Source organism: Camellia sinensis, chromosome 6 (genome assembly GCF_055761805.1).
Source record: "Camellia sinensis isolate YWXY chromosome 6, ASM5576180v1, whole genome shotgun sequence".
NCBI classification, from domain to species: domain Eukaryota; kingdom Viridiplantae; phylum Streptophyta; class Magnoliopsida; order Ericales; family Theaceae; genus Camellia; species Camellia sinensis.
The window spans coordinates 16,197,620-16,209,646 of NC_138966.1; the positions used below are offsets into that span (position 1 = coordinate 16,197,620).

Below are 12,027 nucleotides of genomic sequence, written 5' to 3' on the forward strand. Positions count from 1 at the left end.
ATATGAGTTGGGTATGGGTTAGGTTTGAAGTGATGGGATAGAGAGGTGATGTGACTTAAATAAAATGATGTTATTTAAATAACTTTTTGACTTTTTGACTTTTTTAGGACATCCCAAAAATGTGTTTCAATCCTGTGCTACCGATATTCGATGAATATAATTTTTTTTATATAACCATGAAGTACTTGATAAATTTTACATATTGAATAGGTCGAATTATCGAAGATAGACTCATGATATATCCCACAACTTTAATAATAGACTCCACATATAATAGATTGAACACCCAGCGTTGTGATAATAATAATTGGAGACTCGCCTCTAGACAATTTATAACTAAACTCTTAATCAATTATACTAGGCCCAAAAAATATCAAACTTAAGACCTAACGTCTTAACCCGAGACCTTTACCAAGTTGCCCGTACTCATTAGGTAATCCCAACCGCACATTTATGTTTTTTTTTCGAGAGGTGGTTTATGCGTGAATTATGGTATGGTTTATTTCTCTTGCTCTTTCTCTCTCCAAAACATCGCTCTAGCTATAGAGTAAACAGAAGGAGAGAGAAAGAGCACCGCTCAGCGCAGCTGTATAGCTACCACGATCTTCATGGGCGTCACGGCTTTCCACCGGCGGCGCCACCACAACCACGGCCGCCTCCGCGTCCTTATTCCCGCAATCTCCGCCGTATCCGGCGCTATGCTCCTCCTCTTCCTTCTCTTCTCCTTTCTCGCCCCTTCTCCAACTCACAATCAACACCTCCACCACCTCCCTCTCCGCCCTGCCTCGGTACTCCTCTCCTCATTTCTCTCTCTCTCTTCATATACACTACAATCACACACACACACGCACATATATATATGTATGCATATTGTTCTTGCTGTATTCAATTAACTTGTGATTCTCTGTTCAGTTAAAAAATGACGTCGACGACGATGGAGTTTCGGTTTTTCGTGTTCCGGTTAGGGTTTTTATCTTTTGCTAGTTATTCTTCTTATTCACTGATTAAGCTCGATTGGATCTGAGTTTGTTTTATTTGATTTATTTATCGCTTATTGGAATGTAGATCAGTGGAGGAAGACTGGATCGTGACATTTGGAGTTCAACACTGTCTAAATTCTACTACGGATGCAGTAATGCAAGCAAAAAATTTGCTGGTGATTTTTTTTTTTTTTAATTTTTATTATACTGCTTCTTGTTTGTCGATTTTGTTCTGTTGCCATTATAGTATTCTGGTTGATTTGGATTTTTTTTTCTTCTTCTTCAAATTGCAGATGCTAAATTAATCACGCAATCCAATCGGTACTTGTTAATTGCGACCAGTGGAGGTTTGAACCAACAAAGAACTGGGGTAATTATATCTATCAAATGTTATTTTGGAATTGCCGAAGGGTAATCTAGATCTATTTTTGGTTTTTCGAGTGTTTGGAGAATGGTTTCTGTGTTGAGAAGCTAAAGAGAAGGTTAACATGTGTGGAACTTAATTTGGACTTGATTGTAGTCTTAAATATTGGTCTAAAGAACTAGTTTAGTAGTCAACGGGATCTACTTATTTGTCGATTATACTAGGAGGTTGGATCAATGGAACAAAACGTGAATATTTTTATTGGAATTATAAGCAATCTAATGTTTACTTTTGTTGCAATTGCTGTTCGATGCTATCATTTCAGTTCCCTGTCACTGCAGGTGTTTCTTCTTCTTCTTCTTTTTTCTTTTTTTTCTTTTTTTTTTTTTTTCCTGCTGTTTGTCATCAAATATGCAATGTTTGTTGGAACCTTCTTCTGTCAGATTCTTTTGAGAGGCCTTGGTGCTCTGGTCTGTTCTCATACTTGAGAAAAAAAACTAAGGCTTTCCAATTTAGAAGAACTATTGTAAGGTAATCGTAGTAGTCAGATAGTCATTTTCTGTTGTTTGAGTGATAGTCATTTTCTGTTGTTTGAGTTCTTACTGATGTAAGGAAGCATTATTACAAGGTGGTCGTGGTTCTTAAGCTTTTGATGCTCGAATACCCTTCAGATAAATTTTCATCCTGCCTCTAAATGCAAAAAGTTACCACCATAATACTTTAATTCTATCCTTTATATGTATGATTTGCCAGAATATGCTGTCAGTGAATATGGCGGACTGCTCGCTGTGGGTGTGGGTGTGGGTGTGGGTGTGGGTGTGTGTATACATTATTCTGGTATATTTAGCATTATTCTGAATATGTCGTAACGGCTAGTTGTTTGTGTGTAAGTTATTATTCCCATCTTTTGGCAGATTACAGATGCTGTAGTTGCTGCCCGCATTTTGAATGCTACACTTGTTGTCCCAAAGTTGGATCAGAAATCCTTTTGGAAGGATGCAAGGTTAGTCATGGAATTTGCATATGTTTCTCCAACACTTTCTTAAAATCCGTTTTGATATTAGGTCCCATTGTCGTATATGAAAGAAAGATCGACTGTTCTGTGCATTTTATCATAGCAATGCTTTATAAAAGCCAAAGCCAAGTTCCTTTGTCTTGTGCAGTAACTTTTCAGAGATCTTTGATGTTGACTGGTTCATATCACATCTATTGAAAGATGTAAAAATTATAAAAGAGCTCCCAAGAAGGGCTGGAAAGATGTGGACTCCATATACCATGGGTGTTCCAAGGAAGTGTAATGCTAAATGCTATCAAACTCGTGTATTGCCCAATCTTCTAAAGAAGCGTGTAAGTTATTAACTCCCTAAGATATTTTACTTTGTTAGAAATAAAAATGTAAATGTACATATGGGTATGTTCAATTGTATGATTATATCCATTGAGATTGCATACTTTAGCATTTAATTACATATATTTTGTTTGTTGTTATTCACTTTGATTAAGTTTCAGCATTAGCGACACTAGAATCTTGTATTTGACACCACTCTAGAATTTAATTCATCATATTTTATTTTTTATTTTTTCTCACCAAAGAAAATGTTTAACGTAATAAATTGGATATTTCTTGGATATCTTCAGTTTACTTAATTCACTGATTTCGAACGAAAAATGTACCATATTTCAGAACGTGCATTCCAAGATGTAAATCACTAAGGTATTAAGTTTTTAGATAACACTAGTTCGTACCTGTAGTGGCGGTGCAGATTCTGTAGGCTTTGTGGAGTTTTTGGTCCTGTACATGCACTAAATGCTGTCATTAGAAGCATTGGACAACCACAAAAGTAAGATTTTAAACGTCAAGTTGAACGTGGGGGTTGGATTTATGCAGACTTGATAGACTAGCATGTTGGGGTTGACCATTGAAATGTGGTCTATTGAGGGGCTATGAATACTACCATTGTAGTATCTTGCTTATTATTGGGGAATTGTAACTGTTTGAAGAAGAAGTCTATTTATTGGCTGTGAATACTGCTGTGGGAAGAGTATCCTGGTTGTTTTTTGGGGGAATAGTGACCATCAATTCTATTAAATAGAAATATTAAGTAGATATTTATAGTTGCTAGGGTATTCCTTTTACTGAAATAGGAAAATAGGAAAATTTGACGTCTAAAAAATTCTATACTTTTAACATAGACCATAGACCAAATAACACAACATGATCCCATACATGACCGATGGACCCATACTATAGCTCATATCAAGTAAATATTTTACCCTAAGGAAATTATCAAACTGCCCTTGATCCGTAGAACTTAGCAAAGCATATGCGAGTTTGATCAGTAACTTGTGATACACATAAACAAAGACTCAAGTTTGACCGACATGGTCCAAATTGTGCTCTTGAAAATTTATAATTTTCAACTCTTCTTGTTTTCACACTCTGCATAACAGGATGTAAAATATAATTTAGCTGAGCTGCATAAATTTAAGGAATTTATGATTAATGAACTATTGACAACATTTTAGGCAAGTGAAAGTGTTTGGAAACAGTGATAACCATTTCAGCAACCAAATTGAATTCAAATCTGTTCAACGGCTCACTTGCATTATTGGAAAACCCCAACTCAGACTAATGGAAGGCTAGGAAGCATGGATACAAGATACAAATACACAATATGGATACAGTGATATAGCAAAACCTAAAAGGCAGCATACGGGTAGGGCTGGATATGTTTGTAACAAGAAATATTTTTGTAATTATTACTAATGTAGCATGCATAAAATAAAACCAAAAGCAAGAGTACATGCATAAAACATTTAGGACTAAATTCAGAAAATTTCAGCATTAGTTCAGCATACAACAAATTCAGCAAAAACAAGTTTGTTACATATTAAACAAAGGGGGAAAAAACCTCCAAAACATCAATTAACATCAAACGAAAAAAACATCAATTAAAATGAAGGGAAGAATCAAGCATCAGGCTAATGGGAAACTAGGAATTAAAACATAAAAATATTCAAGATCTCAAAAAGAAAACTACCCATTGAACAGTCAGATAAAGACAACTGTTTCCGCCGGCAACTTTAACCTTCCGAGGGAATAGCGATGCTGCTGGGCAGTGGGCCTAAAGGGAGAGAAAAATAGAGAGGGAAAGAAGATGAAAGAGAGTCCGAGAGAGGAAAAAAAGGGGAAAAAATAGTCTCAGAGAGAGCATTAGTTGAGTCTTGGTTAAGATCAAGATTGAAGAAAGAAAAAAAGATAAAAAGAGAGAGAGAAGACTGACCTCCTGCTGCCAATCGAGTTTTAGTTTGATGGAGATGGAGCTGCTTCAACGAAATCGAGTCTTTGATAAGTTTAAGTCTTCAACAGCTTCTTCGCCAAAAACTCAACAGAGGCTAGGGTTTTCTCTTACTTCGTTTGCTGTTGGTGAGTAGGAGATATCTTATTATTTTATAACTTTAATATTTTTATAGTTTGACTCCTAATAAAAAAAATTTCTAAATTACATTTTTTCCCCACCATATCGAAGAAGCATCTGAAGCGTATTTTTCTCGAATCCGTACATATCAAAGACGTATCCGAAATTTATAAATTTAAAATGAATGCTTTTTTTTTTTTTTTTGTCGTATCTGATGTGTTTATCCAGCTATATCGGAAGCATTTCCATATTTGATACTCGTTGGTGGCCTTTTTTGGAGTATCTGTGCTTCATAAATAGCATAATTACCAAGTTACCAACCATTTAGAAATAAGTAGATTCTCAGGGCCATTTTGTCTTGCTAAAAATACACTCTTTCTCTAGATTTAATTTATCATATTTAATATTTTTTTCTCCTAAGAAACATTAAGAAAATAAATAGGAAGAAATTTCCAAATTGTTTGGATATTCATTGATTTGGAACAAAAGTAAACTATTTTTCGGAATGCGCACTTCAAAATGTAAATTGCTTAGATATTAACATTTTTTTTTGGCAACACTGGTTTGTACCAGTTGCAGCCATGCAGGTTCAGTTGGCTCTGTGAATGATGCAGCCTTGTCCATGCATTAACCGGTTTATGGAAGGTCCTTAGGTCTTTATTTAGATCAAATCCCTTTTCCCTGAGACTCTACTTTTCTTTATTTCTCTCCCCCTTCCTTGGTTGTGCATTTCATTAATTTTGTGCGGCACCCCTCCAATTTTAAAGATCTCCTTACAAGAAGGAGAAAGCTACTTGTCTGTGAAAAAGATTCCTGGTACAATCATCTCACATGTGGTGCTAAATAACAATAACACTTTTTTTTTGGATAAATTAAATAACAATAACTCTTCTCCAAATCAAAATACCTTAGCTCAGTGGTTTGCTGTTGTTGATTGAGAAGATTTTTCAGCGACAGTTGGAGAACGTGAGTATGTTAATGAAGCCTACTCTGACTAGATGCTAGTGCCATATCTTTCTTCTTTCCCTCCGTTACATTTCTCTTTCTGACTGAATAAAGAGTCTTTAGCATGAAGTTGATCTGCGTTGGGTAACCGGGCCGGCCATGTCAGAAAGGCTGGAGTCTGGGCATTAGTGCTTTAAACTGTGGTATGACTTTCTTATGCGAAAAGCACTGCAGTGTGCTCAACTGCACTAAGCTTTATCTCAACCATTTGGACTGGGCTACATATTTCCAGTTAATTCTATAATCTTGTTTTAAGAGTTGAACTGGATGTATTTAAGGCTGAGTTTTCCTCATCTTTGTCCCTGTCCTGTGAAGTGGGAGTGTTGTATTAGGTTGATGACCCATGGGGAAACTTACGTCCAATTCTGATGAAAGCATTAGATCAGAAATCATGTCAATAACCCCTGGTAGTTGGGAATCTTGGGATAAGGTTTTGTTGAGTTGCACAGTTATGTTTTTATCCTCTAGATTTGGCCTTGAATGATTTACTATATTGTAAAACTAATACTTTATGGTTTTCATTCTTATGAAGGCTGTTCAGCTCAACAAATTTGATTACAGACTTTCAAATAGGTTGGACACAGATTTACAAAAGCTTAGATGCAGAGTTAACTATCATGCCTTGAAGTTCACTGATCCTATAATTGAAATGGGTGAACAATTGGTCCATCGAATGAAGATGAGAAGCAAGCATTTTATTGCCCTTCACCTAAGGTAATCTCTCTATCCCCCCCCCCCCCCCCTCTGTTTATGTTCTGGTTGCTTTTTGATTCTTATGGGTCCCTGATTGCTCATATGGGTTCATCAATGTGCTTTCTTTTCTTTATGCCCTCATACTGCTGTTATTCTTAATGCATACAAAGTAATAATATGTTCCCTCGATCTCTGATAGAGGCATTTTAGTTATTACTGCATATGTTGCATCTATGAACTCCATTGATGAAACCGATACGTTACCAATTTGACAAATTAAATAGTTAACCAGCAGAACTGTTTCTACAAACAATGAGTAACCTGTTAAGCGTATGTGATCTGGATGGATACACATGAAGTAACCTGTTAGGTGTCAACAAGAACTTAATTACCAGATAACTGCCATTCTGTAGCATACTTGTTACTATTATTTATGGTTATTATGCTTGGAGTGGAAATAGGAATTTTTGTTCACTGTACTGTATTGTCTAATTCAAAGGCTATGAATTTGTTTTCCTTTAACTATAATATGAACTACAAGGATGGGGAAGTATTTTGATCCAACAAAATGTCTCATCTTACAGGTTTGAACCTGATATGCTTGCATTCTCAGGATGTTATTATGGTGGAGGAGACAAGGAAAGGAAAGAATTGGGTGCAATACGAAAAAGATGGAAAACCCTACATGTAAGGCTCAAAATGTCATATTTGTGTATTTATCACCAAAAAAATAAAATGTCATATTTGTGCAACTATACGAGAATCTTCGGTGATTGAGAAACATAAGTTTTCATAGACATGAGCATTAATTGCTTTTTGCTTCTTTTGTATTTGTCAGAATATTTTAAAATATATATGCATATTTATGTATGTTTTATAAATTATTTGAGTGCATATTACGAAAAATTATATCAATATAATAATACATGAATTGACACTAATTTTTTTTTCCAAATCTTTGACAGCTTTTAATGGCTAGTTGGGAAAATAAATTATGGTAGCCCTAGTCTCCCTCCAAAAAAATCCCTGCATTTTACTCCCCTATAAATAAGTTTTGCTCTTGATCTTATAGTCCTCATCTCTTCTCATTGGACTATGTTTTGAAGAGATTTCTGTGTATTACTTAAATAAATAGTAGCATGTTTGTAGTTGCCTCAGAAAATTCTGAATTTTTTAGTCGACAATATGTATCAGCCAAGAAAGAATGATGTTCTGGTTCCACACATGCCTGTCTGGATTTTTGACACCATAGCTGATATGTTCTAGAGCCTAGACTACGAGAATTGGTTCATAGTTGCAATAGAGATGAGAAAAATTGAATTGAAGGGCAATTTTGTTATCTCAATTGTTTGAGATGAGAGACAAATGCTGCAGGCCTTTTGGGAGCGTTAATAATGCCACATTGGAAATGTTTTAGATAGTAAATAGAACATTACCATAACATAACTACCATAGCCAGCACCATTCTAATGTACTGATTGTCATCAAACCTGAGTTTTGTTTTCATTCCTAGATGCAAATTTGGTTTGGATCTTGTTAAAAGGTCTCAACTCTGCAGTGTGTACATATAACATGTATCACATGTTTTTAATTTTTTTTAATTTTTTTCCAGAAAAGCAACCCAGATAGGGAAAGGAGGCAAGGAAGATGCCCACTTACTCCCGAAGAAGTAGGTCTGATGCTGAGAGCACTGGGATATGGCAAAGATGTTCATATTTATGTGGCATCCGGGGAAGTATATAGAGGGGAAGAGACATTGGCCCCCCTAAAAGCACTCTTCCCAAATTTTTATTCAAAAGACACCATAGCCACCAAGGAAGAGCTAGAACCATTTTCAGCATTTTCTTCTCGCATGGCTGCACTAGATTTTATTGTGTGTGATGAAAGTGATGTGTTTGTCACAAACAACAATGGCAATATGGCAAGAATTTTAGCAGGACGAAGGTGTGATTGCTTTCTGTTTTTTGCTCTCGTCTTTATTTTTTGGGTAAACTACATTGACCTTCCTTGAGGTTCGGAGAAAATAGAGTAAGCCCCACAAATTGACATAATTACATTGGACTCCCTTAAGGTTTTAATTCATCTAACACTTTGCCCCCTTTTCATCAGTAATTTGTTTCATATCGATAGAAAAATGATGTCATTATTTTTACATTGAAATGTATATTTTTACCTTCTTTATATTTTGACTAGTTTCGGTCCTTTAGCCTTACTATAATGGATGTCATCGGTGTACTTAATACCAAAATTGTAGGATTTGCTATATTTTCTCCAAATCTCAATGGGAGGTCAGTGTAATTTACCCTAGTTCAACATCTTTCTTATTTATTTACTTTTCGTTTCATTGGGGGAACTGGGGAAGAGAACTCTTAAATGCTGACAAACTTTTTCTCTGTTGGTTGCAGGAGATATTATGGACACAAGCCTACCATTCGTCCAAATGCTAAAAAACTGTATCGTTTGTTCTTAAACCGAGTTAACACAACATGGGACGTATTTGCATCTGGTGTGCGTAATTACCAGAGAGGATTGATGGGAGAGCCAAAGGAGGTGAGGCCAGGCAGGGGTGAGTTTCACGAGAACCCAGCAGCTTGCATCTGTGAAAATACAGAGGCCAAGGAGAAAATGGAATCAGGTCCTAGAAAGCTTGGTAAAGTGATTGGTGCAACAAGAAAAGATATTGGTGAAGTAGTTGATGATGAGAATGATGATGATGAACCAGAATGGCCTGACCCCGACGATGAAGAGGATCAAAATACCCCTCTAGGTAATGGTTGGTTTAATAGAACGGGGGTGGACGATGAGGAGCCTGAGTTGGAAGAGTTGCTCTCAGATTAAGTGAGGATACACATTGCTTTTATTGGGCTGTTTTTTGTTGCACCTAACCTAACCCATCCATTCAGAAAAATTCTTAAATCTTTTGGGTGTGGTGTGAAGTTATCTTCCTTGTAACAAAGCCACAATGATACAGATCCATGATATTCAACAAGTCAGCTTAAGATGTTATAATGATGAGTTGTCCCCTTCTGAATTTCAACAGAGACGGACAGAGCATTTTGGTTCATCAGCGGCTTCTGGGGTTTCTGTCAATTTTTGTTATTTTATGAACCTTCGGAATCTTTTGCAGAGTTGTTCGGTTGGAGGAGATTGCTAACTGAAAGTAAAAAACAGTTGGCAAAATGGGAGTGAAAGGACAGAGTCAAGTAGTTTCGGTACAGAGCTAAAGATTGTTTTCAGAGGTTATCCAGATAGCGAGGATATATCAGTTATAGTTGAACATTTTCCTTTTTCTTGTTCTTGAGGGGGTTTATTGTTGTTGGCTGATGTAAATATATACATATATTCTTAGAAATATTAGCACCAGGAGCTTTTGGAGATTAGAATTCAAATGTTTCTATTTATTAATTATTACTCAAACCACTCCTGGTGAACAGTAATGGCCAGTTATGTAATATGAGTGCTATTGAGAAATCCGAGTGCAAGCAATCCCCTTGTCAATGTCAACATATTTAACATAAGAAGAGACTTCCCTTTAGTTCTTGGACTAGATTGTTGACATATTTACCAGCGGAAGACGCTTCCTTTTAATCCAATGATTAGACTGGTTCAGATTATGCTGTATACGGATCATAGATTTGGGTTGAGATTTGGGGGTCATTTTTCAAAATAAGCCTAACAATTAAACTATTTTTCAAACTGTCTAGTTTGGCCGAAATTACCAAAATAAGCTGAAGCGTTATTTTAAGGGGAATTTACTGATAAGTCCCATGTAACAAGTTCAAAACCCAACTAATCCCAAAACAAAATACTTGCACCAATTAGTCCAACACATTTTTAATTGTTACCAAAAAATCTTTTCTTTTTTTTTTTAATTTATAGACACTGTTCACATCTTACTACCGTCGGACTTCCGTTTAACGGTCGCCGGAGACTCACCGGAATGTCTAGAATATTGCCGGAAAAAAAAAATTAAAAAACATATTATGAAACTGTAAAATTTTACAGTTCTAAAGAATGTTATAAAACTGCAAAATTTTACAGTTTTAAACCATGATTCATTCCAGCACCAAAAAAAAAATTTGAAACTGCAAAAATTTACAGTTTTCACCGCCTGTAACTAAAACTCGAAAACTGCTTGTTCAGAATTCGAAAATTTTCTCCATTAGAACAGAAAAACAGAAGTGTATAGCAGAGAGAGAAAAAAAAAAAAGAGATCGAAGGGGAAAGACGGATGTCTAACCAAATCTGTGTAGATCTACTCAGATCTGATGTAGATCTGAGTAGATCTATATCAGATCTAAGTAGATCCATTCATCTTCTTCGTCGAAAAATATATCATCTTCTTCGTCGGAGTTGATTTCAATGCTTGGTGGTTATCAATGAACCCCGATCAATGGAGAAAGATATGATCACCGGTGGTCCTCTTCCATGACAAACACGGTGACAGAAAAATGTAGAAAAAAAAAACGAGAGAGGAAGGGAAGCAAAAAGCAGAGAGAGAGAGGAAAGGACTTTTGGGTGTAGTGAAAAAGTTATGGGATTAAATGGAGATCACATATTTCCCATGGGACCTATGGGTAATTTTCCCTTATTTTAAATCACGCTTTCACCATATTTTTGGCCCAGCCGTGGAAAATTGATAAAATCATAAAAGCGTGGTTACAAACCACCCTTTTAATTAAGAAATCGTGGTTACAAACCACACGTTTAGGGAAATCTGTTTTGTATAGAAAGCGTGTGTCACGACCCCAAACCACCTCTAGTAGGATGGTGTCGTGATGGCCAGTAATCTGAGATTACCGAAGGCCAACCCACAAAGATTCGCACACAAACAGAGTATTCATAAGGGCTTGCAAATGCAGAAGCAATAATTTAAAATACAAGTGGTCCATAAGAGCCGTGCATAGATCAAATGAAATGACATACATCTTAACATGGGTTACAACATGGTTACAATTAAAGTAAAGTACATGTTAGATCTTGATCAAAAGGCTTCTCAAGCCGACGTGTGCAAAATACAAGTATTACAGGTCGAGAAGCATAATCTTTAAGATTGCCGACATGAATACAAGTCAAGCCGACATAACAAGAATCCAAAACAAACTTGTGAAACACATCTAAGTGTCACCGCCTTCTTGCTCATCACCTACATATATATATGGAGAGGGTGAGCTTGGGTACTCAGTGAATGATATAAATAATAAAGGGTTTGCATGAATAATAGCCGAAGTCTTTTCAAAACAAAACATATTAAACTTTACATAACAAGGGATGAACCACGTTCATCTAACAATTCTTCAAAGCTTCTAGGGATGCTTACTAGCATCAACATATTGCAAATGATGACATTCCGAACAAACAAACCCACGCGGTAAACCGTCAATGGCAAAACAAGACAAAACAAGGGAGATATCTCAAACGATGGTGCAGCTGCATTATAGTCCCCTGGCACTAAGGACTTTCAAAACAAGGGTGCAGTTGCATTATAGTCCCCTAGCACTAAGGACTTCTCCAAGAATGCCATCAAAACAAACGTATTTACTTGATACACAAAAATAGGGATATT

The 12,027-nt window shown here is 36.1% G+C and overlaps 1 protein-coding gene across 1 annotated transcript; it reads left to right on the forward strand.

Moving 5' to 3' along the window:
- The first annotated feature begins 309 nt into the window (after positions 1 to 309).
- Positions 310 to 9,979, forward strand: LOC114284531 (O-fucosyltransferase 16). Its single transcript, XM_082873371.1, has 10 exons — positions 310 to 788; positions 913 to 960; positions 1,066 to 1,156; positions 1,274 to 1,350; positions 2,259 to 2,347; positions 2,508 to 2,691; positions 6,301 to 6,482; positions 7,046 to 7,148; positions 8,074 to 8,405; positions 8,867 to 9,979. Exons 1-10 carry the CDS (start codon positions 609 to 611, stop codon positions 9,297 to 9,299), a joined length of 1,719 nt encoding a protein of 572 aa, XP_082729497.1. The 5' UTR covers positions 310 to 608; the 3' UTR covers positions 9,300 to 9,979.
- The last annotated feature ends 2,048 nt before the right edge of the window (positions 9,980 to 12,027 follow it).